At 47.3% G+C, this 20,492-nt stretch overlaps 9 protein-coding genes and 2 non-coding genes across 11 annotated transcripts; 7 read left to right on the forward strand and 4 right to left on the reverse strand.

The window, feature by feature from the left end:
• Nucleotides 1-523: 523 nt before the first annotated feature.
• On the reverse strand, nt 524-2,431 carry BGW36DRAFT_398101 (general substrate transporter; the record flags this gene model as incomplete). Its single annotated transcript, XM_046218365.1, has 5 exons — nt 524-970; nt 1,012-1,427; nt 1,506-1,754; nt 1,810-2,322; nt 2,377-2,431. 5 exons carry the CDS (start codon nt 2,429-2,431, stop codon nt 524-526), a joined length of 1,680 nt encoding a protein of 559 aa, XP_046071531.1.
• Nucleotides 2,432-5,841: 3,410 nt separating this feature from the next.
• Nucleotides 5,842-6,255, forward strand: BGW36DRAFT_428598 (uncharacterized protein; the record flags this gene model as incomplete). The annotated part of the gene is made up of 1 exon (XM_046220574.1): nt 5,842-6,255. One exon carries the CDS (start codon nt 5,842-5,844, stop codon nt 6,253-6,255), a length of 414 nt encoding a protein of 137 aa, XP_046071532.1.
• A 552-nt stretch (nt 6,256-6,807) lies between these two features.
• BGW36DRAFT_360420 (uncharacterized protein) lies at nt 6,808-7,506 on the forward strand (the record flags this gene model as incomplete). Its single annotated transcript, XM_046214178.1, has 2 exons — nt 6,808-7,006; nt 7,130-7,506. The coding sequence occupies 2 exons, from the start codon at nt 6,808-6,810 to the stop codon at nt 7,504-7,506; spliced, it is 576 nt and encodes a 191-aa protein (XP_046071533.1).
• Nucleotides 7,507-8,441: 935 nt separating this feature from the next.
• BGW36DRAFT_428599 (fungal-specific transcription factor domain-containing protein) lies at nt 8,442-10,705 on the reverse strand (the record flags this gene model as incomplete). The annotated part of the gene is made up of 3 exons (XM_046220575.1): nt 8,442-9,533; nt 9,581-10,492; nt 10,562-10,705. 3 exons carry the CDS (start codon nt 10,703-10,705, stop codon nt 8,442-8,444), a joined length of 2,148 nt encoding a protein of 715 aa, XP_046071534.1.
• Nucleotides 10,706-11,407: 702 nt separating this feature from the next.
• BGW36DRAFT_188979 (uncharacterized protein) lies at nt 11,408-11,790 on the forward strand. The gene has a single exon (XM_046209773.1). It carries the CDS (start codon nt 11,510-11,512, stop codon nt 11,723-11,725), a length of 216 nt encoding a protein of 71 aa, XP_046071535.1. The 5' UTR covers nt 11,408-11,509; the 3' UTR covers nt 11,726-11,790.
• Nucleotides 11,791-11,840: 50 nt separating this feature from the next.
• BGW36DRAFT_t39 lies at nt 11,841-11,931 on the forward strand. Its single transcript has one exon. It is a non-coding gene; the product is annotated as a tRNA-Leu (tRNA).
• Nucleotides 11,932-12,284: 353 nt separating this feature from the next.
• Nucleotides 12,285-13,827, forward strand: BGW36DRAFT_452320 (uncharacterized protein; the record flags this gene model as incomplete). The annotated part of the gene is made up of 3 exons (XM_046221844.1): nt 12,285-12,706; nt 12,777-12,949; nt 13,225-13,827. The coding sequence occupies exons 1-3, from the start codon at nt 12,394-12,396 to the stop codon at nt 13,825-13,827; spliced, it is 1,089 nt and encodes a 362-aa protein (XP_046071536.1). The 5' UTR covers nt 12,285-12,393.
• Nucleotides 13,828-14,402: 575 nt separating this feature from the next.
• Nucleotides 14,403-15,394, forward strand: BGW36DRAFT_188985 (DASH complex subunit Dad1-domain-containing protein). The gene is made up of 3 exons (XM_046209774.1): nt 14,403-14,951; nt 15,022-15,084; nt 15,137-15,394. The coding sequence occupies exons 1-3, from the start codon at nt 14,859-14,861 to the stop codon at nt 15,287-15,289; spliced, it is 309 nt and encodes a 102-aa protein (XP_046071537.1). The 5' UTR covers nt 14,403-14,858; the 3' UTR covers nt 15,290-15,394.
• A 322-nt stretch (nt 15,395-15,716) lies between these two features.
• Nucleotides 15,717-16,668, reverse strand: BGW36DRAFT_398102 (putative Rho GTPase Rho4; the record flags this gene model as incomplete). Its single annotated transcript, XM_046218366.1, has 3 exons — nt 15,717-16,052; nt 16,100-16,303; nt 16,369-16,668. 3 exons carry the CDS (start codon nt 16,666-16,668, stop codon nt 15,717-15,719), a joined length of 840 nt encoding a protein of 279 aa, XP_046071538.1.
• Nucleotides 16,669-17,453: 785 nt separating this feature from the next.
• Nucleotides 17,454-17,543, reverse strand: BGW36DRAFT_t40. Its single transcript has one exon. It is a non-coding gene; the product is annotated as a tRNA-Glu (tRNA).
• A 565-nt stretch (nt 17,544-18,108) lies between these two features.
• On the forward strand, nt 18,109-20,423 carry BGW36DRAFT_343558 (PAP2 domain protein). The gene is made up of 6 exons (XM_046213154.1): nt 18,109-18,366; nt 18,456-18,672; nt 18,747-19,517; nt 19,578-19,786; nt 19,837-20,061; nt 20,113-20,423. The coding sequence occupies exons 1-6, from the start codon at nt 18,312-18,314 to the stop codon at nt 20,175-20,177; spliced, it is 1,542 nt and encodes a 513-aa protein (XP_046071539.1). The 5' UTR covers nt 18,109-18,311; the 3' UTR covers nt 20,178-20,423.
• The last annotated feature ends 69 nt before the right edge of the window (nt 20,424-20,492 follow it).

Consider the following 20,492-nt stretch of genomic DNA (forward strand, 5'->3'; position numbering starts at 1 on the left):
CGTAAAATGCGTGGCGTATTGAAGAGAGTGAGTGGACCAGGAGCAGGGCGACGGCACAGGCAACCAAGCAATCAGTTTGTATGGTATCCCAGCTACGTGTAATATTTATCCTGTCAGTCCACATAGGTAAATGGCAACAAATAATAACCTACCATTCTGCACTTTAGGAATACATCAGGCAAACACATGAGCGAGGGCCTCCAAAACGACCACTCGCGCAAGCGAGCAATGAAAGTGGTCGAAGGTATCGTAAGAAGTCCCAAGCAGATACATTAATGGATATTCCTGCCAGCGAAGACCATCAGGGAATCAGGCTCGTAACCGCGACGGTACCACTACGGCACATTGACCGTATACAGAGTGATATTCATAGCAAGAATGCCAATCAGACGAAGTGCATGGTTTCGCTTCGGGAGACATCCCATGTTGATCGCTCTTGAGAGCTGAACATGATGTCAATTGTTAACAAGCGGCGCATATAAGACATGCTTCCGAAGCACTGCGAACCACCCGAGTGTAAGAATTAATACCGCTGCCAAGTGATATTCCCCCTCTGGCTCCGAGATATATCATTATAGCCGGACCTCTCTAGGTTGCGTTGAAGTACGCGAAATTTGGCCGCGCTGGCCCGCTTCTCGAAAAGAATATCAATCTCCAGAAAGCTAAGACCAAAGGGCTCTGGAAGCCTAAAATAGCACCATACTAGACACAAGATGGTGGTTACCACAAAGAGAAAACATGACTTGCCCTTCCAGTTCCATGCGGTCGGGTTTAGCATGCGAGGGGCGATCGTGTTGGTGATAATACTCGTGATATTGTACACCACACGGCCCACGACCACGGTCTTTACTCGCAATCGAGTGGATGGGATTTCTGCAACTAACATGTAACATACTGGACCTAGGGTCATTTGATAAATAAACGTGAGTACAACGATCAATGATCCTAGCACCCATGACTGAGCGGGGGTCTTGGGTATTAAGCTGACGCAGCCCCCGCAATAAGAATGACCAGTGAGAGTGAAGCGCCAACGAGGTAGAGCCGTCGGCGCCCTACCCATGGCAGTAAGAGCCAAGAGATGACATTTGCACCGATTGAAAGCCCATACATTCCTAGCGCGAGGTCCAAGGCACCGTGCACTCGAAATCCGGCCTGTTCGTAAAAATACGCAGCATAGAAGGTTAGTGTAGAGCCACAGAGCTGCTGTGTGGCCCAGACCATAGTCGTAATTTCCGTTCGCCGTAAATCAACACCCCGAAAGCAGTTACGATAGGAGATATTGCCATACCCTAGGTACTGTTCGACCTTATTAGTGAGGCTCATCATCGCTACGGTTTCATCCACACACAATGCCCCCGCACCTCGGCTGGTAAGCCTCAGGAGCGATTTTCGAGCCTCTTCCAGCTTATTTTGACGAATCAACCACCCTGTAATTCGACTGTCAGTTACTTTTTCGGGGCCCCCGGGGAGGAATTGAAGGGGGGGGGCAGGCCAAGGGCACGTACACGGACTCTCTGGGGAAAAAGAAACACCTATTATAATGATCACGATGAAAACCCATTGCAATGCAAATGGGAGACGGTACGCCCAATCAGATTCTGTATCAACCAGGCTACGGATCACCACAACGCCAAGGGTTTGCCCTAAGACCCAGCACAGGTTGATATAGCTCAAGAAGTGGCCGCGGAGCGCCACCGGCATCACCTCAGCTGCGTATGAGACTGATAGTGTCTGAAAAACGCCCCATGGAATTCCTTCATCAAAAGCTTAACACGTGTATCTGCTAACTATAGGGCAGTTGTGGCATACCACATAGTACTTGCGCTACTAGTAAGGTTGTGATATTGCGAGCGAAGACCGCTAGAAACACAAAGGCACCAAGTGCAACGAGTGCAGCGATTAAGGTGCGACGGTAGCCGAAGTGATCTGCAACCAGCCCGTTACCGATGAGACCCAGAATGACGCCAACCTGGGTACCATTGATAAGACCAGCTTGCCAGGCTGGAGAAATCTGATATAATTGCTGCTGGTTGCTGGTATCTTGTGACATGGTAGCGGGTAGAAGTTCACCATATGACTTTTGAAAGGTAGGAAAGGTGAAAAAACTGGTCAGCAGACTCATGTCGTACCCATCCATGATGATGGTAGAGGACAAGAGGATCGACCACAGAATCGCCTTTGGATATAGACGAAAGGCTCGCCGAAAGGTCATTTTCTGTTCGGCTCGCGTTGCAGCTCTTGCGCTGTCTGTCAGAGCGCTAATGCCTGGGACTGTCGTCGATAATGGGAAGAATACATCGGCCTCGCCACAGAGCGGCTGGTCTAATGGAAGACTTTGAAGATAATATTCTGCTGACAAGGAGCTAGTATTGCTACTGGCCTGCGATGCAACAGCCATGACCGCCGCAGGAGATCCAATTTTACCGTGCATGTCGGACATCAAAAGCAGAGGACGCTAGCTGTAATATCTTGAGAAATAATGTAATGCACTTAGAAAGAGCTCGTAAAGTCGTCCACCGCGATGAACAATATTGGACGCCTTTTTCTTCTCGACCAGCCGGGTTTTCTACGGGGCTATTCAAACTCTAAATTCCGTTTGCAGGAAACACGAGGTTTATGGTTTCCTTTGCCACCCCCGCAAATTCGGATAAACCCCGATGTCAATCTCTCCGCATCTGTGTTCACCTCAGGAGCTGTGGACAGCCCAAGAATTTTAGGTCTTGGGCTTCTTTTTCTTTCTCTCTTTTTTTCTCCATTTTTTCTTGGTCTCTTATTTTCTAGATTCTGTGGTCCGGCCTAGACCTTCCGGACTCTGGCGATGCTCTTGGCTTCGTTTCAGCAACCCGACGCACGGCTATGATAATTCAACACCTTTCCGGAGAGCCATCTGGCATTCGGCGTCAATAATTTCGTATACATGCAACGTCTCAGGCAGCAAGAGGCGACAGAGCAGCTGCGGCCACAAAGTTCATCATCCTCGCACGAATCAAGCCTAAAGTCACCAGGTTCACCTCTTCGAAACAAACGGCGACTAGCAATATCTTCATCCCAGGTAAACTTCGCCGCACCGAAACTTCGGAGGGCCATGTCGCCGATTTGTCACCACAGCGAAGCAATAACAATGATGGCGTTGCTTCCCATTCTGGCGCCAGCGATGATCGGAATGGATCTTGGTCGACAAGTTCCGATTGGGCGCCGAGTCGACTTCGACTGGGGCGAGAATGAGGCCAATTATTTGTATTTTATTTATTCAATTTTTACGACCTTACCCAGCTAGAAGCTATGTCGGACTTTTTACGCGTTAGAACAAATTGAGTTTAGTGGCAAATTCGATTGGATTGAGATACAAGCCTAAGTTGCAAAGAACTCATCTATCTAGACGTATTTATATGCGAATTTACACTAATATTTGTCATCAGGGGTAAGGTATTGAAAATTGAGTAATGTCGATTTTTGGCATGGCGTTTTGGCACTATTGATCGTAATTTTGGGTGTTTCTAATCCTTTCCCAATATGCTTAGTGCCAAATATTCCGAGGCTTCTTTAATATAACGCCTTTTGCAACCTTCCAAATGTCAGAATGCACCCTCAGGCGGAGGCACTGCCTTACTAAGGCCACTAAGTGTTTAAGATCAAACCTTCAAACTAGGCGTCATACTTTGAAGTTAAGCTTATCAACTCCGGGGGCCTTTTTAGTGCTTTAGCTGAATAGAGCCTCATACACCCGCTCCAGCATTATAAGCTTGTGTGCGCTGCCGCCAAGGGGGGGGGGGGGGGGGGTGGGGGGTCAGGGGGCTTGTCTCCGGAGGCGTTAGGGAAGGCAGTCTGCAGTATTAGACGCTCCTTGTCATCAAATGTCGTGGCCACTGAGACGTCAGGGTCTGGCCCCTACAGGGCAGGGATAGGCCCCCCGATATTTAGCTTAGTGTATCGCAGCGCTGCCCAGCAGCGGTCAGGGTCAGCGTCGTCCGAATCACCTCTAAGGAAGGCCTCCCAACACTGGCGCTTAGCGGCCCTAATTGCCACATAGTAGGCCTGTCGGGCCTCCCTATGTTAGGCGTTAAGGCACTCTCCGGCTTGCCACTGGCAGCGCACCCGAGCGTACTCGCTCCGGGCGTCGTCCAGGGAGTCGTTCCACCACCGCTTAGAGCGTGCGCAGAGTCGAATTGGCTTGGCATGCCGCCCTAGAAGGTCTGTTAGGGCCTGTTGCACCCACTCTGCCTCCCTAGCGAGGTCTTCCTCAGTGCAGTCGTCCCCTAGAGGGTCCCTATGCTCGTGCATGTTGTGCCACTCTGCCGCATCGACCTCTAGGGCTTCCTTGTCAGCCTCTAGAGCATCGATGCGCCAGCCTGTCACCTCTGCGGGGGTGTCCATTGGGGCATCCTCCGGGGGTCCCAGGCCAGCGTTATATGTTATAATCTAAGGCATGTGTGCATTCTGGCTGTATGTGGAAGATTGTTCTATCGTACATGAGCCACACCTAGGGCTCTTATATATAGCCAAAGGTATACAAAGAACATCTATCTATAGCCTGAAGGGTTTCACTATGGTGAAAGCCCTTTGATCATGACATTTGGGGCGTACCCTGCCCTAGCGCCTGCCCCCCAGGCTCTGGGGGTCGGCGCTGTTTCCAAGGGTTCTAGGGGCCATTTAGAAGCCCTAGACACCCTCACTTAGCGTTAGAATTCAAAAAAAGCAGATATTGTAACAGGGTTAGACCCAGGAAGTATGTTCAAGCCTAATCCGGCAGGACCGGGGGGCTCAGGGATATCCCGGGGGTCAATTGTGATATATCACAATTGATACTATAAGACCCCGGGCATGATGCTAGCACCCCTCACCTCGCTATATATGCCTTTATCTAGTTAGATTAGGTATCAATGACCTGAGGTAGGGACTCAGGCATATAGGCTTGGTTTCCCACCCGGAGGGAGGAAACCAAGCAATATCATTTGTATAATCTTGGACATAACTTTCAATATAAGCCTACTCGGCTTCGAATAGCCTTCGGCTCGAAGCCTTCCCTAATTATATAACTTAAACCGATAACTTCCTCCCTAGTAGCCTTGCTCTTTAGCATCAATATCAACCAGTGAGGCTTCAACTCACCCACATCTAGTCTATCCCGACACCCCCGAACACGGTCCTGTCAGACCGTGTTACAGATATCGTTTTTCCGGAGCAGTTTTTTATTTAGTTAGATTAGTCAGGATTACTTTAGACTCAGTATTCAAAATTATATTTATATAAATCAGTACAGATTTGATAGTATAAAGTAATTAAACTCTTAATTATTAAATTTAATATGATGATTTTTCTTTATGTTATTTAGTTGGCAATTGTTAAAACAAATTATAAATTCTTGATAATTCTGATGATCCTCTGTAATTAATAAACTTGCATCCAATTTACGAGGGGGGTTGTTCTTAGTTTTAAAGATTTCAAACCCCTCATTATTACAAGTGTTTTCGTCTAATTGGTCAAATATTCGTCTAGTCAAAGTCGACTCGACGTCCAATCGAAGCCTTCCAAAATTGGCCCATATCATCTAACAAAAGCATGCATGTCGACGGCCGCCATCGGCCGACGCTAAAGGTTCGCCTTGTAGCTTACAAGATGCAAATATTAGAAATCAATTCAGAGCCATTATCTTGGTAGACAAAAGTGCTATATAAGTAGGAAGTAATACTGAGTATTAAAAGTACAGGATGCCCTCAGTCTTGAGCAAGTTCAATTACATTGCCCATTCAATCTTACAGTCACTATAAAATACTCTCATCTCTAATCCAACTATTCCTCCAAACTATATTAATTGCATGCATCAATTGAACTCCGAACACGATGAGTACCAATAACAGAACTAGTAGTATCCCAAACCGCAAATACATTCTCGTCCTCAGCGCAAGCCAGTATCTCTCAGGCCACCCCATCAGCGAAGTCATCCGGACAGACTGGACGAAAGACAAAGCGCGCAAGATTGCCGCAGAATTCGATAATGTCGGATTCGATATTGATCCGACAGCAGATACGGCTAGCACGCTGGAATCGCTTCAGCGAGTACTGCAAGCGAGATGGTGGGATGGCGTGATTATCGGATGGTGTGTCAGGAGCCATGTGGAGTTTACTGTTCTTTTTGAGCAAATTGTTAGGACGGTTGCTGGGCAGGTTCTTGTGCAGCCTGGTTTGAAGATTATGTTTTGTGCTGGACCGGAGGATTTGGTGCAGACGACCTTGAGGAATTGTCCGAGTGAGTAATCGCGAAGGAGGCATATCTTCCCCCTCGGCCTTCTTAGTTTAGAATAGTCAGATTCACTCTCATAAAGCTTCATGTTTTCGTTTCCCTGAGTACGGTATATTGTAATCTCCTTTAAACAAGCATAAGGAGTTTGGATATCCTTCTAGAAGCAGCATTCGTTAAACTAACCCAAACGCTCACCACCATCAGGCATATTTCCACCTTCCAGAATCATATTGCAATCAACCTATTAAAAGACCTCTTACTTTAATCCACTTCATCCAGCACATCTCTCTAACCCCCACAGTTACATAGCAACCCCGATTTTCCCATGCCACCTAAGGTCCATATCTCTGCCCTGAGGTTGTGGGCTGTCATGCAAACGCAAGACAAAACACACATATTAGCCAACGCCTCTCAGTCTCAATATCTCCTTGCAATATCCATCATCCCTGCAACTATTCCAGCATCGAGTCTTGTTTGTCAGCTCATATCCTGTCATCTTGCATTATAAGACGTTCCAGTAAGCTTTGCTTCTTCACCACAAGCCTACTGGTGTATCGAGATTCAGGATGGGAGACGCGAAGAAAGACCCCATAAGGTGCCTGCAAGGACTCGGCTGCGGTGTCGTCAAGGGCAATCAAATCTTCCATAAAATATTGGGCTACCTCTCGAAATTGCTGCCCAGTAATGTCCAAGTCCTTGGCCACTGCCTAGGCGGTAACGTCGACCTTGCTGCCAAGAGCAAACTCAAAAGCCATATGCTCAAAGGTATCCGATTTGAGAATAGCAGATGACTTGTCAGGCAAGATTCAAGAACTCCACCTTAGCGAAGAAGACTGGCAATTCCTCGTCGATCTGCCTACATTACTTTATATGAGGTGCATCACGAAGGAGAAGCAGACAAGACACGCAAACGCGACGAACAAGATATCGCTAGCGACCGTGAAAAGCCTGCGTCCAAGAAGGCGAAGAAGGCCCCTGGAGTCACCCTGCCAGCTACAACACGCTTCAACTTCTATTTTGAGCATAAAGGTGGTTTCGATTTAGCTTTGCGTTGTAGGCGTTTACGCCAAGCACTTCAACCCCTGGACAACATTCCTATTGAAGTTCTTGAATGGGTCAACGGTCGCTTACACATCGATCAAAAACTAATAGAAATACAGTATCAAGATGTAGGTAATCCCTATACTGGAATTTTATCCGGAGCGAGACAGGTTTTCATTTTGCGATTAAAAACATCATGTCTGGACCGTCTCTCTCTGTCGTGACATATACTCCTAGATACAATTCTATTGTTAAACCAGGTATGTATGTCCTTAAACTAATTCGCCAAAGTGGACCTACATCACTACCTTTCGCAACCAAGTACCCCTTCCAAACGAAGCAGAAAACACAAAATAACCAGCCGAAGAACTTTCTTGACGAGACTGATTACCTTCTCTACGAAGCAATATCCAGCTGCTGATTATCTAGGGTGACAGTGGCCAGCACTTCCGAATTCTTAATGTACGTTAGCTGCATAGCTTCCCTCTGGGGGTTTAATAATATAATAAGTTTATCCTTCTTCAACTACCAATTGGGCTGGAGACGTAAGACTTGAGCTGCTCAAGTCTTCTACGATTGATAACATGCAGAAATATCCACATTTGACAATACTCGCCGTAATAATCCCAGCCCTCTGATTGACCCGTTGACGATCATGCATCCTTTGATATGAACATTTGAAATGTTTATATTCGCGTGCTATAGCCCCCACCAATAGCTGAACCTATAACATTGAAGTAGCGAATCTCCTTCCCGCCTCTAAATCAGTCTACTGCATGTATCCTGGACACCTTCCGAACCACATACAGAGTCAAACACGCTTACTAGGTCAAGTTAGCATTCAATTCTATTTCAATAGCACGAAAGAGAGTGGTGCCAACAGTAATGCAGGGAGGAGGCGATGATCATACGAGGAACTACTCCGTTCGGCCAATCACTTTCCAAGTCGGCGTCCCGCTCGCACTTCTTATCCCAATCGGGAAGGATGGGGCTGTGGTTTATCAAGAGGACATATAGACGGTGCGGGAACATTGAAGGGGAGGCAGGGATATAAAGATGGGATGGGTAGCGTGTTGCTGATTATTTTGTCAAATCTAAGGTGAGTTTCGTTTTTTTTACTATTCATTGTTCCAGTCGTCTATATAATGTATGTTTTTAACTAGGAATAAATAGACCCAACTTCTCCCTCGGTCGTCAGGTCAATCCAGTGTACAAATGAGCCGAAGGAATTGTTTTTTATATCTGCATTCAGTGCCTCGGCGTCCGCGCGACGCCATACTTCTTCAACGACGGTTATGGCGCCGATCACTGATTTCAGACCCAAGCGTCGGCACATGCCATCGAGCTGTTCTCTGATATAGTCCCGCCATCTTAGATAGCCCACGACTCCGTCCTGGTTGCAGGCGGCGAGGGAGAGGACTTCCGGGCTCAGTACATCTTTTGAGGTCTCAAGTGAATGCATCACAGAGTATATTTTGCTCGGTTGTAGCGTTGTGCCGGCAACGATCAGTGGAAGAAGGAGGGAAGAGTGTGCGCCGGACGAGAATGGTATTGTGGCCGCAATGCTCAGGATACGCGCTGCCATAGCCAGCATTTTCGCATTCATTCCCGTCGAGATAGGTAAATCCCCGATTTCGTATCCGGGAGGAGATGGTGTGGTGTCAGTGGATACTCTCTGTCGAAGGAGCTCCGGGAAGTCAAGGTAGAGCTGAAGAAGAGTTGCCAACTTGAGCACCAGGCCTACGCTTTGCAAGTGGCTTACCGGGGTAAGCTCATCGTCGGTATGTTCCACTTTGTCAATCGCAGGAATTTGATATCGCAACAACGCCCGTTCCACCTCCCAAGCTTGCTCTACCAAGTTCGCTTGCCGTCGATCACAACAGTCGGCAGCAGCATTTCCAAAAACACGGCGCAGCAGGGACTTATGTCTCGCTAAATTGCCGGTCTTTGCCCAGAAAATGAAGAGTGGAGTGCAAATACCCGTCCAAGGGTTAGGATAAATTGGGTCTACATGTTCTTGGTCGCAGAAAGGGAAAAGATAATCGACAACTTCCACCGGCTGAGTAATACCAGTGCATGCCGAGCTTTCCCAGAAGCTGATAATACCAACAAGGAAACTTCGAGCGGATGAAGAACAAGCCACGGCGAGCGATGTGTTGGATGATTTTTTAATGGCTGAAATCCAGTTTTTGAACAGAACTCGCAAACCTTGGAGATGATTTGCCGGTGGTATTGCAGGGTTGTGCCATGCCTAGACGTTGTTAACAGAGCGAATAGTAATACTGGCGGGAAACATACATCAGTCAAGCCTAGTAGTATACAGCTAATAAGCACTTCCGGACCAATGGGACCAACACGAGACGCCGTGACCTGCGAAGACGGCTTGTCACCGGTAATCATCATGACCTCTGACTTCATATAACGAATTGCTTCGATTTGATGCTCAAAAGACGCAGCCATCATATCACTTCTGTTCTGTCCCATCACGGCCGCAGACAGTGCCATCACGGAATTGTACAGAAGCGGGGATGTGAGCATCAGGTCGGCCACGACGACACGAAACGAGTTTTTTGGAGAATCAAAGCAACAGCTTACTAAACAGACTGAAGTGAAATAGTGTCGTGAGATGCTTGTACTTCGATCTTCTAGGTATGCTGGTATACCGGTGACCTTCGTCATGGCCCACCTTACCTGCGTGCTGGTCGAGGATTTTGTCTCCGTCCGTGCGTCATGTCGATAGCGCAGTGGCGAAGAACCTAATGGCAATTCTGTTGTGCCAGTCGGTGATGAAAAAGGTGACGATGGTGAAGCGGCTGTGTTGACAGTTCTCCTGCCCGCCGACTCATTCGATCTGCGACGGCCGGCAGAGGGAGAGGGAGCAGATGCCGACGATGATGATGATGATGATGATGATGATGATGATGATAAGGGGATGGTCTTAAAGACAGATCGATGTTTCGACAACGTCGTCCCAGGTAGGTGATTGACAGCAGATGAGGGCTGCGTGAGGGTCGCTTGCAGCTTTCTGACGCCATCGGCAAATCCGGGGACGTCCTGTTGGGATGTTGTTGGTTTTGTCTTTTGTTCAGGGCTTGTCTCTAAGATCTGGTACTTGGAGGACCATTTCACGGGCCGGTTGTAGCCGGGACAGTCATAGCCTTTGCGTGTGCATTGATTACAGTTGGGGACTGTCTCGTCACACTTGATTTTCTGTGGGGGAGAATTAGACCGTTTAGAAGCAAGTTAGAGTAAAAGGAATCACCCACTCTTTGTTTGCACCGCTGACATCCACCTGGCGGATCGCACGGGAATTAGCAGAGGCAGAGGCAGACGATCATCAAACACAGCAGAGTCAGTCGAGGGGAAAGTGGACCTACTACGCGACTTGACTTGAGTCCGAGAAGCGGGCGGCGCTTCCGGCATGGTCACTGTCGAGGTGGGACTTTTGGGTGAGCTGAGATCAACGACGGGGAAAAGGGAGCAACAGCAGCAGCAGCAGCATCACCGCAGTGTTGAATTTTGTTGCAGCTGTTGGATATACTAGATAATATCAGAGATAGAATACGAGTAGAATGAGCATAGCAGGGGTATGGGGAGACTGTAGAAAGGAGGCAGCGGACGAAGTGCAGTGCAGCCGGGCTATCGGCAGGCGAAAGACCCGGACCGAAAGGACGGGGTGCTGGCCAAACCTTAATAGTATATATTCTCGGATTTCTAATAACTACGTAAGCAACTAACTATTCTACTAACGTTACTGTATTTTACTCTTTATTTATCGGATAGTTATTGTTTTTTACTATTTTAGTTATTAATAAATGCAGATCCTCCTACGCAAAGGGAATGCTGACTCCGCATACACATAGTCTGGGGTATTTTATTGTGAAGGCAATCTGTTTTCGATGGATGGAATCGTCAAATTCAGATAAGGAATCTGAAACAGGGAGCAAAAAAACGTCGTCAGCACGATTCGAACGTGCGCGGGCGAACCCAACACATTTCGAGTGTGTCTCCTTAACCACCTGAAGGAGAAGATTAATATCGTGTGACCGCACGCATCTTATTTAGGTCTAACTTACTCGGACATGGCGACGGCCAAGTCATAGCGTGGGAATTTAGCTAGAGTTCTACTCCATCAAAGAGTAGCTGTTCAGTATGCATATAGGTGGAGGTACATGATCGATAAGATCATTTTTCATATTTTGCTTTTCATAATAGTGAACCAAAGCGATGTGGACGTTGGTATGGTCACAAGCAACCTCCTTCGCTGCTCAGATGATTTTGCAGCTAACCGGCCCGTACTTGGCATCCCTTTCTTGGACTCTAATTCGCACTAACAGAGGAGCTTCTTATGGGACGTCTTTCGATACGTTTGGTGTCCTCAAGTCAGTACTGACCCGATGTTTTGTGGATGACTTGGAGCATCATAAGCTGTCACTACCATGATGCGCGGTGAGCCTGGCCTTCTATATAATTGTTATTGGCTGATAGCTAGACAGTTGATAGATAATATGAATTCCGTTTAATTCTTAATTAATTATATCCTGGTCTTTCATTCGTTGGTGGCATGTCCGAGTGGTTAAGGAGCTAGTTTTAGGAAATATCCGTACCACTAGTGGTTTACCGCGCGCGTTCGAATCGCGCTGCCATCAGATGCCCTTTTTTGCTCCATGGACCCATTAAATGAGGGAGGGGGAATTTGTTCATTTGCTAGAATACTGTTTAGGTAAAACAAAGGCTTGATCAGAAAATGCATAAGCAAAACTTGTAGTCTCATAGCTACGGTCAGAATAGGACTCTTTCGTTTTTATAGATAACTGAGAGAGAATGAGGTCAAATAGCATACATTTGGATAAACTAGATAAACTGACTGTTAATGACTCTGGCTGAGTTGAATAAGGAGTAATTAGAGAGATGAAAATATTGGCATATAAATAAAGTGTTTGCACTATGCTGACATTTTTTGTCTTTTTCCCTCTCTATCTGTAATCTTCCTCTGAAAAATATTTGCTTTATAGCTTACCAAGTTCTCTTGTTTTATTCTTTCCCTAGTATTCATTTCCAGAGCTTCCTCTTTGCTGATACTAATTTAGCAAAGGTTTGAAGACCTCGCTATGCGTGCAAGGCGGTCTAGTACCGGTGAAACCTCAACTGATTTGAGCAAGGGAGGACCAAGGAAAAGGAGAACTCTGAGCGTGGGAGAAATCGGAGCGCACCACAGCCCTGCATCACTTCGACGAGAGGTGTGCTCTCGTGTTGAGCGGGTTACAAATATAAGGTCAAGCCTCTATCGTCAAACATATCATGAGTTTCTCTGCCCACTACTCAGGTTCGCTGCTAGCCCAACGTTCAGTTCATGGTTTATTGAGCCACTTTTCGCATCAGATGCCAAATCGTCTGAGATTATTAAAATCAGAGAAAGCATTCGTACGTACTCCCCCCGTTAGGAAACGCGTCCATATGTTACTATCGATCTTGCACACTATCAGTGCAGCAGCTCCGGATAGTGATAGAGCTCCTAAAACAGCAAAGAAACGAATGACCAGCAATTCGAATTTGCTCTTTCTTACCATAGTCAATCCGTACCTACAGTTACTGTCAGATATGTTGGGCAAGTCTATGGGGAAGGAGGATAAACCACATGGAAGAGATCAAAACGGACTATTCGTAGTGGGTCTCTTATGGGCATGCTTGTGGAATCTCTTAAATTCCACAAACTTGAACATAATTCGAAATTGTTGACAGTCGTATCCAATTTTTCGATCTCGAAAAGACAAACCCCTACCTTGGCTGCAAGAATTTGACTAATCAGATGGAGGGGTGGTTGATAAGTCTCTTCAAGCCTTCAACTCTACTCAACCGGCAAGCAGAGGGCCAATTAGCCGACAATGGCCTGAACTCTACCTGTGAATAAATCCTATACAGTTGCCATACTACGCTTCTAGCTAAAATCGACAGAAGCATGGATCATTCCGATGCAACAGCTGAGATTAGCAGCTCTGTTACAAGTCTCTTTCACAATTGGTGGGACCACGCTCGACAAAGTCAAAAATTTGGATCTAGTACAGATCTTTACATCGAAAGCTGGTGTGGCGAGGATCACTAAACTTTCACTAGATTCTTCCCTGTCAGTAATTGTTATTCGCTTTACTCATCCTGGTTACAAGAGGACTCAATCATCAGCCACGGAATATCATGTCCACTGGCTTTCTTGGTTTTCAGCTTGGGTCCACCTCGATACTGCTATGAACATTCTTCAGGCTGAACAGACTTCTACAGCAAACCGTGAGAGTCTGTGTCAAAAAATTTTCGAGAACACGAGAGCCAAATTGCAAAATTCTGGGTTCTACACCTATCTCACATCAGTCAATCAGGAGAGGGCTAGGGAAACCCCAATGACCAAGCACCTAGTCCCCATGATAGATAGTGAACGGATTCTGGGGTTACCAGAGAAACGGAAATCAACGAAACGAAACGAAGCTTGGAGGAGGATGCTGCATTATTTCTTCCACCAAAAAGTTGGACTGATGAGGATTGCGCCACCTTAGAAGAGATGATACAGTCGGGTAAAAAAAATCAAGAAATGACCTCAGCATGCTTTTCTCATTCTAACAAGCCTATTAATTAGTGATCTAATTCATTTAAAGGTCCTGGGTCGTTCATCGAAATCTATAGCGATGAAAAGAGAGAGATTACCGCAGAGGGACGAAGAACATGCACGAATATCATCTCAATCTTATATGGCCAAACCGTATTTGCGAAAAGAGAATTCTGATGCCAAAAAGGTCAGTAGTATCTGGAACGGATGAAAAAGCGAACGCTCCAAGACCTAAAGGCATCGGGTCAAAGCAATGAGGAGATTGCTAAGGTCAGGAGCCTGCTTGTATTGATTTCGCAGCTAACCTTTCCTACGTTTTGAATCGTAGTAAGAGAGGCGTGTCTCGTGTATGGAGTCAATTACAGTCGCGGGCTGTCAATACTGGTAACGAGAGTATGAAGCATCCAGATGGAGAAGCTACTAATTAGTAGTGAATCACCACAACTCCCTCACCGGCCTAAAAGGGCTGAGCATAGGTCAGGATACGAAAAGTCGCAGGGAAACATAGAACAGTAACTTCATCAATTGAGATGTATCCTCATGTAATTAGCCACTTGCTCCCAAGAAAGAATCAATAGATACACGTAAACACAAAAAAAGGGGTATAGAATATGTAGTATTGCGGAGCATTAGCGACGCAATTATTTGTATTAATTTTTGGACACACTTTCAAACCTCGAGCGGATCAATTGCGAAGCCTGAGGCTGAAAAGCCTTTCAATTGGCAGGCCATTTCATACACCTACAGTTCACTTGCTGGCTGATTTAGCGTGCTAGAGATAAAATCCATGACCATCCAGAACATTCAAATACCGACTCGCCTGAATAATAATAGGGACGCGATCGTCGGGTGGCGCGGGGTAGTCGCAGCGGCGCGCCTCAGACACAAACCAGCCGTTTCTATTTAGGGACACCGCAACAACGTCCTTATTATTATTATTCCCAGCGCGCCAATTCATTCAACCACAAGACAAAATACAAAATGTCAGCATTCGCGCCCACTGCCTCCAGTGGCTCTGCAGCCCCCAGTGAATTCGAGCTGCAACGCTCCGAACTGCTGCGCGAAATCGCTCTTGTCAGTTCCATCTTTTCACCATCTTACCCTTAACACACACCCATCGCTAACGTATGTGATTGTCGCGCAGGGCATGGAATCCGTGCTGCAGAATATCAACCGGCTGAACCGAAATCTGGAAAGTATCATTGCGGTACGACCCGTCAATTCGAAGTAGAGGAGGGAAACTGACAATTGACGCGTAGGTCGGGAACGAGTTCGGCTCGGTCGAGGCGTTATGGAGCCATTTCGAGAATTTCATGGATGCCGACGAGACCCAGCAGCAGACGGATGAAAAGGAGGAGGAAGAAGATACGCAGGCTGCAGAGAACGAGGAGACAGTGACAGAGGATAATTGAAATGATTGTACGATTTTACGCGTTATGTAAAGATACCCGGCGTTATTATTCGTGAAATATATTCATTGATTGACTAATGAAGTCCAGCGCCAAACTCCTACTCCATGCATGCTTGATATGCCTCGCGGCCCATGATAATGATTCACAAATGAAAGGAACAGAGAAGATGAAACACAAAAGATCCATATCGAGTCGATATCGATCCAACACATGGCATGGCCGCTCATTATCAAGATATTCAGCAATACACAAAAGAAATCCTTGCGGATGAAACGAAGCAAACTAGAGAATAAAAGAGGACCAGAGTGGATACCTCGCGGTCACTTAATACAATTCATATCCATGCGCGTCAACCCATATCGCGTGTTGTCAAGAAAGAGAATAGGCATGCCGAGGGCGACCAGGCGATCGACAGGTCCAAACGAACTTACAAGATCTTGCAGGTCCGTTTCTTGATCTTGCGGCCTCGTGGCGCAACTTTGCCGCTGGGGCCTGAATCGGAGTAGCTTTGCTCTTCGACGCCCACTGCAGTGTTGACGGCCAGTTCAAACACCTCGTCGACACCGGTCATTTCCTTGCTACTACACTCGATATAGGCAGCGCCCATACGTTGTGCAACCGCCTGGCCTTGCTCTGGGGTGACTGGGGTCAGTCCTTGTGTCTTGAGAAGCTCGATGCATGATCTCTTGTTGCGTAGATCCGATTTGAGGCCGACTAGGATGAGCGGTGTGGTAGGGCAGAAATGGAGGACTTCGGGGTACCACTATAACCTGTTAGCTTGACCTGTTATCAACTTTTGTACTTTCTTACCTTGTCCATCACATTTTCCAACGAATTCGGGCAGTCGATAGCAAAGCAGACAAATAAGAGATCCGTTTCTGGGTACGACAGAGGACGAAGTCGGTCGTACTCCTCCTGCCCAGCAGTATCCCACAGGGCGAGCTCCACCGCTTTGCCTGACCGAGCATGGATAGTCTGAGTAATGTAGTTTTCGAAAACGGTCGGGACGTATTTCTACTCAGTCAGCCTCCCTCCAGGTTCTAGATTCTCCTCCTATTCTGGATATGAAGACAGCTTACCTCTGGAAAGTAGCGCTGGGAGTAGCTGATCAGCAAACAAGTCTTGCCGCAGCCGCCATCGCCCACAACGACGAATTTCTTCGAGTAGGCCGGCGGCTGGGTGATGTTGGTGGCTTGTGACATCCTGCCCGACGACATGCTGTCGTTTGTGCTGACGGTTCCGTTGCTGACTCTGATGCTCTGGCTGCGATCGCGGGCTCCTCGCGGGATCACTGAGGGCGGAGGGGTCTTTTCATTGTTGTAGACGGACTGCCGTCTGTTTGGGGCGTAGTGATTGTTGTCGTAGGCCACGGCAGCCATAGTTGGACGCTAGGCGGTGTATAAACAATAGCAATCAATAATAGACGGTTTCGCTTGCAGGGCTATTTCGAGACCAACAGTCAATCGATGCAATGGTGAGATACAATCTGTAGAGCAAGAGGCGAGAGCTTGCAGGAGGAAAGGAAGGGAATTTGCACAGCAGAGCAATCAGCTAAGAGATGTTATTATTTCAGCTGGCTTGCCGTGCCTGCCCTGCCAACGCATGCACCACCTCTTGCCTCGACGATGACGATCCCGCCTGGCGATGTGAAATGAAACGCCTTGGCGGGTTGTTTATCGGCCGGGCTGCCATGGCAACGGCGGCCACTATTAGGCTACTGCCAATGAAAACACTAGGAAATAACAGCTTCCGAGGCCAGGGCTGAGTGTGGCTCTTTTTGTCTTTTTTTAGCCAGGGCTCTGCCAATTTGGTCGATTTGATGGCGCCTTGCAGGGAAATGCTCGATCGGAACATCACGATGGATGTGTCGCGATAAACTAGAGCCATCTTCACAGGGGGGATTGCTTTTTTTTTTTTTTTGTTTTCATTACTCGGAAGCGGCGCCGCTAGGGGCCATGCCGAGGACTACACTACCTAAGTATAACTGAAACAACAGCTCTATACGACCGGGACTTTCAGGCGTCACCCCTTGGCATATAAAAGAGTCGCCTTTACAGCATGTGGATCACGTGACTACTGGAAATCTGACACTGTTGGTGATAAAAAGAAGGATTATAAAAATAATTTTTACCATTGCCCTACCTTGCGGGGCCAGGCAAAAAGACTCCGAAACGGGGAATCGAACCCCGGGCTAATCCGAGATCTACTCTTCATTCAATGAGAGGGATTTATGTTACCATTACACCATTTCGGATTCAGATTCCTCATGATGAAATACCAAAATATCACTTCAAGGGATCAATTGATTTTGACATCGTCTTGGCAGTCCAGCGATAAGCAAAAGGGAAGACAGCATCGACACCTTGCATGGTGTTATTCCCATGGAAGCCTATTGTGCGTTTATTGGCAATGGCCTTATTAACCGTATCTACCAGTTGGCTGAAGCATCAATGGATGGTGGTGAATCGGTGATAAATCGATGGCGATCCCCAGGCATATAACATCACAAATGTACATACGTAGTATTGATCACATGCATAGTCTCGAGTATATATATAAAATCGATTCGGCTAAGAGTTGCACTTGCAACCACATCAAATGTATGTATTCTCCCAAGCATGCGTATTAGTTGATGTCATCGCTAGATACAATACAATAACATCAATTACACATAAATCTATCCTCAATGGCACAGCTATACATGTAAACATGAATGTTAAATACATCGATGTAATGCATTGCAGATAAGGCCCACGTGCCCAGCCAATCGCGCCTGCCGACAGCCCGGCTAGCGTTCGCAACTAAAGCCAGATCCAACGGTGCCTGGCATTCTTTGCCCTCGAACCACCTGGCCATGAGCAGATGAGTAGCAATTGTCTGCTCATATGCCCATCTCGCCAGATAGACTCAGTTTTTCTTGCTGTGCCAATTCCATCTGAAATGCGCTGACAGTCGCGACGTATGGAGGACTGGACACACAACTCAGTCGGAACCGCATTACGGAGCACACACAGCCAACACCATGGAGAAGAAACCCAACGGTCAGCCTGATGCGGGCCTGCGGAGCTTGAATCATTGTATGGACTATATCCCACTCTTACTTGCCTTTTCTTCCCTGATCTAATCTCGGAATGTCCTCCACTGCTGTGACTAACGTGACACCCAGACCAGAACAGACTCCCCAAATGGCGATACTGGCCTCGGCAAAAAATCCTACCGCTGGTCCGATACGAGACTCCATACCTGGCCTGGCTGCAGGAGAAGATGCGCTCGCCCACGCTGGACTCGTATTTCGCCTTCACTGCCAACCTCGGTACTCATACCTTTTTCACCGTGTTCCTCCCCATTCTCTTCTGGTCGGGATATTCGACGCTTGGACGCGGGTAGGTTTTGTCGCACTTGCAAGGCGCATAAATCGTGATCGTGTGGACTGCTGGTAACTAATTGGTGTTGGTAGAATGCTCAATGTCCTGGCTGCCGGCGTTTTTTGGAGCGGCTTCATTAAAGATCTGCTCTGTCTTCCTCGACCATTGTCTCCCCCGCTGCAACGCATTACAATGTCTGGATCGGCTGCGTTAGAATACGGATTCCCCTCGACACACTCAACCAACGCTATTTCCGTAGCCATTTACGCCCTGGCCTTGCTGTGGTCTCCCGATAATACACTTAACCCGGGGATCAACTTTTCGATGCAAGCGGCTCTATATATTTATGCAGTGTCTATAATTGCTGGTCGGCTATATTGTGGAATGCATGGGTTTCTCGATGTAATAATTGGTTCTGGATTGGGTGCATTGATTGCCTGGGTGCAGTGCCAGTATGGTCTGTTATTCGACAGCTGGATTATTGCTGCGACAGGAAAGCAAATCCTTATAGTTATCTTGACCGTTCTAGCGCTTGTTCGAGTGCATCCCGAACCTGCAGACGATTGTCCCTGCTTTGACGACAGTGTTTCGTTCGCTGGTGTATTCATTGGAGCTCAAATATCCTCTTGGGACTTTGCAAAATCTGACCTGGCCTGGCCTGAGCCCAGCCCTGACACGATTCCTTACCGATTCGAGACCCTTGGATGGTCCAAGACGCTGTTGCGGATTCTCATCGGTGTTGTCGCTGTTTTTGTCTGGCGGGAGGTTATGAAGCCGCTTCTCTTGCGATTACTTCCTCCTGTCTTTCGCGGCCTCAAAAAGGCTGGTCTGCTTCTTCCTCGTCGATTTTTCACCCAAGCGTCGTATGTTGTCCTTCATGGTCTCAATTTCCAATTCAAAAGTTGAATGCTAATCGTGATCAGGGAATACGAGAAGGTGCCTGGTCATCTCAAGGATAACGACGTGATTCCCAGCTTTTCCGACATCCCTTCCATATTCACATCGATGCGACACCCGCGTCGGCGAGCTGTTTCGATCGGTCCACAATCTGAAGCTGATGCGTATGAGACGTTGGCATACCGGGAAAAGCGCCGCCGGGAAAGCATATCTGAGCAAACACAGAACCGCGGCAGTAAGCAAACATACTATATCCCGGTCCCGTTCTGTATCTAACATGTACAGCCGACGGACCCATTCTGAGCAATCGCGCTCCATCCAAACTAGAGAAATACGAGCATATGATGGGGACAGGCAGTCCTCGCCAAAGCCCCGAAGCACCGGCGGCGCCGACGCCACCGGTGGCCAATGGCTCTACTGACCAGGATGAGCAGGCGATGTTCTCCATGATCAAAAAGCCCCGTGTCCGCTACGATGTTGAAGTTGTTACGAGGCTCATTGTATATGCTGGTAAGATCGAGTCTCATCATTTGGCCTCTTTTGCCGGCTAACGCCTCTTAGGGATTGCTATCATCGTTATAGACTATGCCCCTTATATGTTTGATTTTCTTGGTCTGGCACCTTGATTTAACAGGTATCTGCTATGCATATATGTGGCGGGATGGCATTCGATCGCTATTTCTATTGTCTGTGTTTAACTTCTTTTCTCTTCTATTATACTCTATTACTCTTTATTATCTTATTCCTATCCATGCTCTGAATACAAACAAGACTTGTAGCAGCCACGAAACCATAGACTATAGTCGTCCAATTTCTAAGCTTCCTCAAAGCCTGCTATCCAGAATCAATACCGGCAAATCAAGATACCCCGTAAAGACAGAAAAAAAGGCTGCGAACTTGCAAAACCTTTTGTCAGCCCTACAGAGCTTCAGCCTCCGGCA

This window comes from Talaromyces proteolyticus (genome assembly GCF_021365285.1).
Source record: "Talaromyces proteolyticus strain PMI_201 chromosome Unknown BGW36scaffold_7, whole genome shotgun sequence".
NCBI lineage: Eukaryota > Fungi > Ascomycota > Eurotiomycetes > Eurotiales > Trichocomaceae > Talaromyces > Talaromyces proteolyticus.

Excerpts from the sequence above, each read along its gene's own strand:
- BGW36DRAFT_188979 (XM_046209773.1), top strand. The coding sequence starts at position 11,510 with ATGTGGACGTTGGTATGGTCACAAGCAACCTCCTTCGCTGCTCAGATG.
- BGW36DRAFT_188985 (XM_046209774.1), top strand. The coding sequence starts at position 14,859 with ATGTCAGCATTCGCGCCCACTGCCTCCAGTGGCTCTGCAGCCCCCAGT. Across the intron at positions 14,952-15,021 it reads TGCTGCGCGAAATCGCTCTT|GGCATGGAATCCGTGCTGCA; the intron begins GTCAGTTCCATC and ends ATTGTCGCGCAG. Across the intron at positions 15,085-15,136 it reads ATCTGGAAAGTATCATTGCG|GTCGGGAACGAGTTCGGCTC; the intron begins GTACGACCCGTC and ends ATTGACGCGTAG.
- BGW36DRAFT_343558 (XM_046213154.1), top strand. The coding sequence starts at position 18,312 with ATGGAGAAGAAACCCAACGGTCAGCCTGATGCGGGCCTGCGGAGCTTG. Across the intron at positions 19,518-19,577 it reads CGATTTTTCACCCAAGCGTC|GGAATACGAGAAGGTGCCTG; the intron begins GTATGTTGTCCT and ends AATCGTGATCAG. Across the intron at positions 20,062-20,112 it reads GAGGCTCATTGTATATGCTG|GGATTGCTATCATCGTTATA; the intron begins GTAAGATCGAGT and ends AACGCCTCTTAG.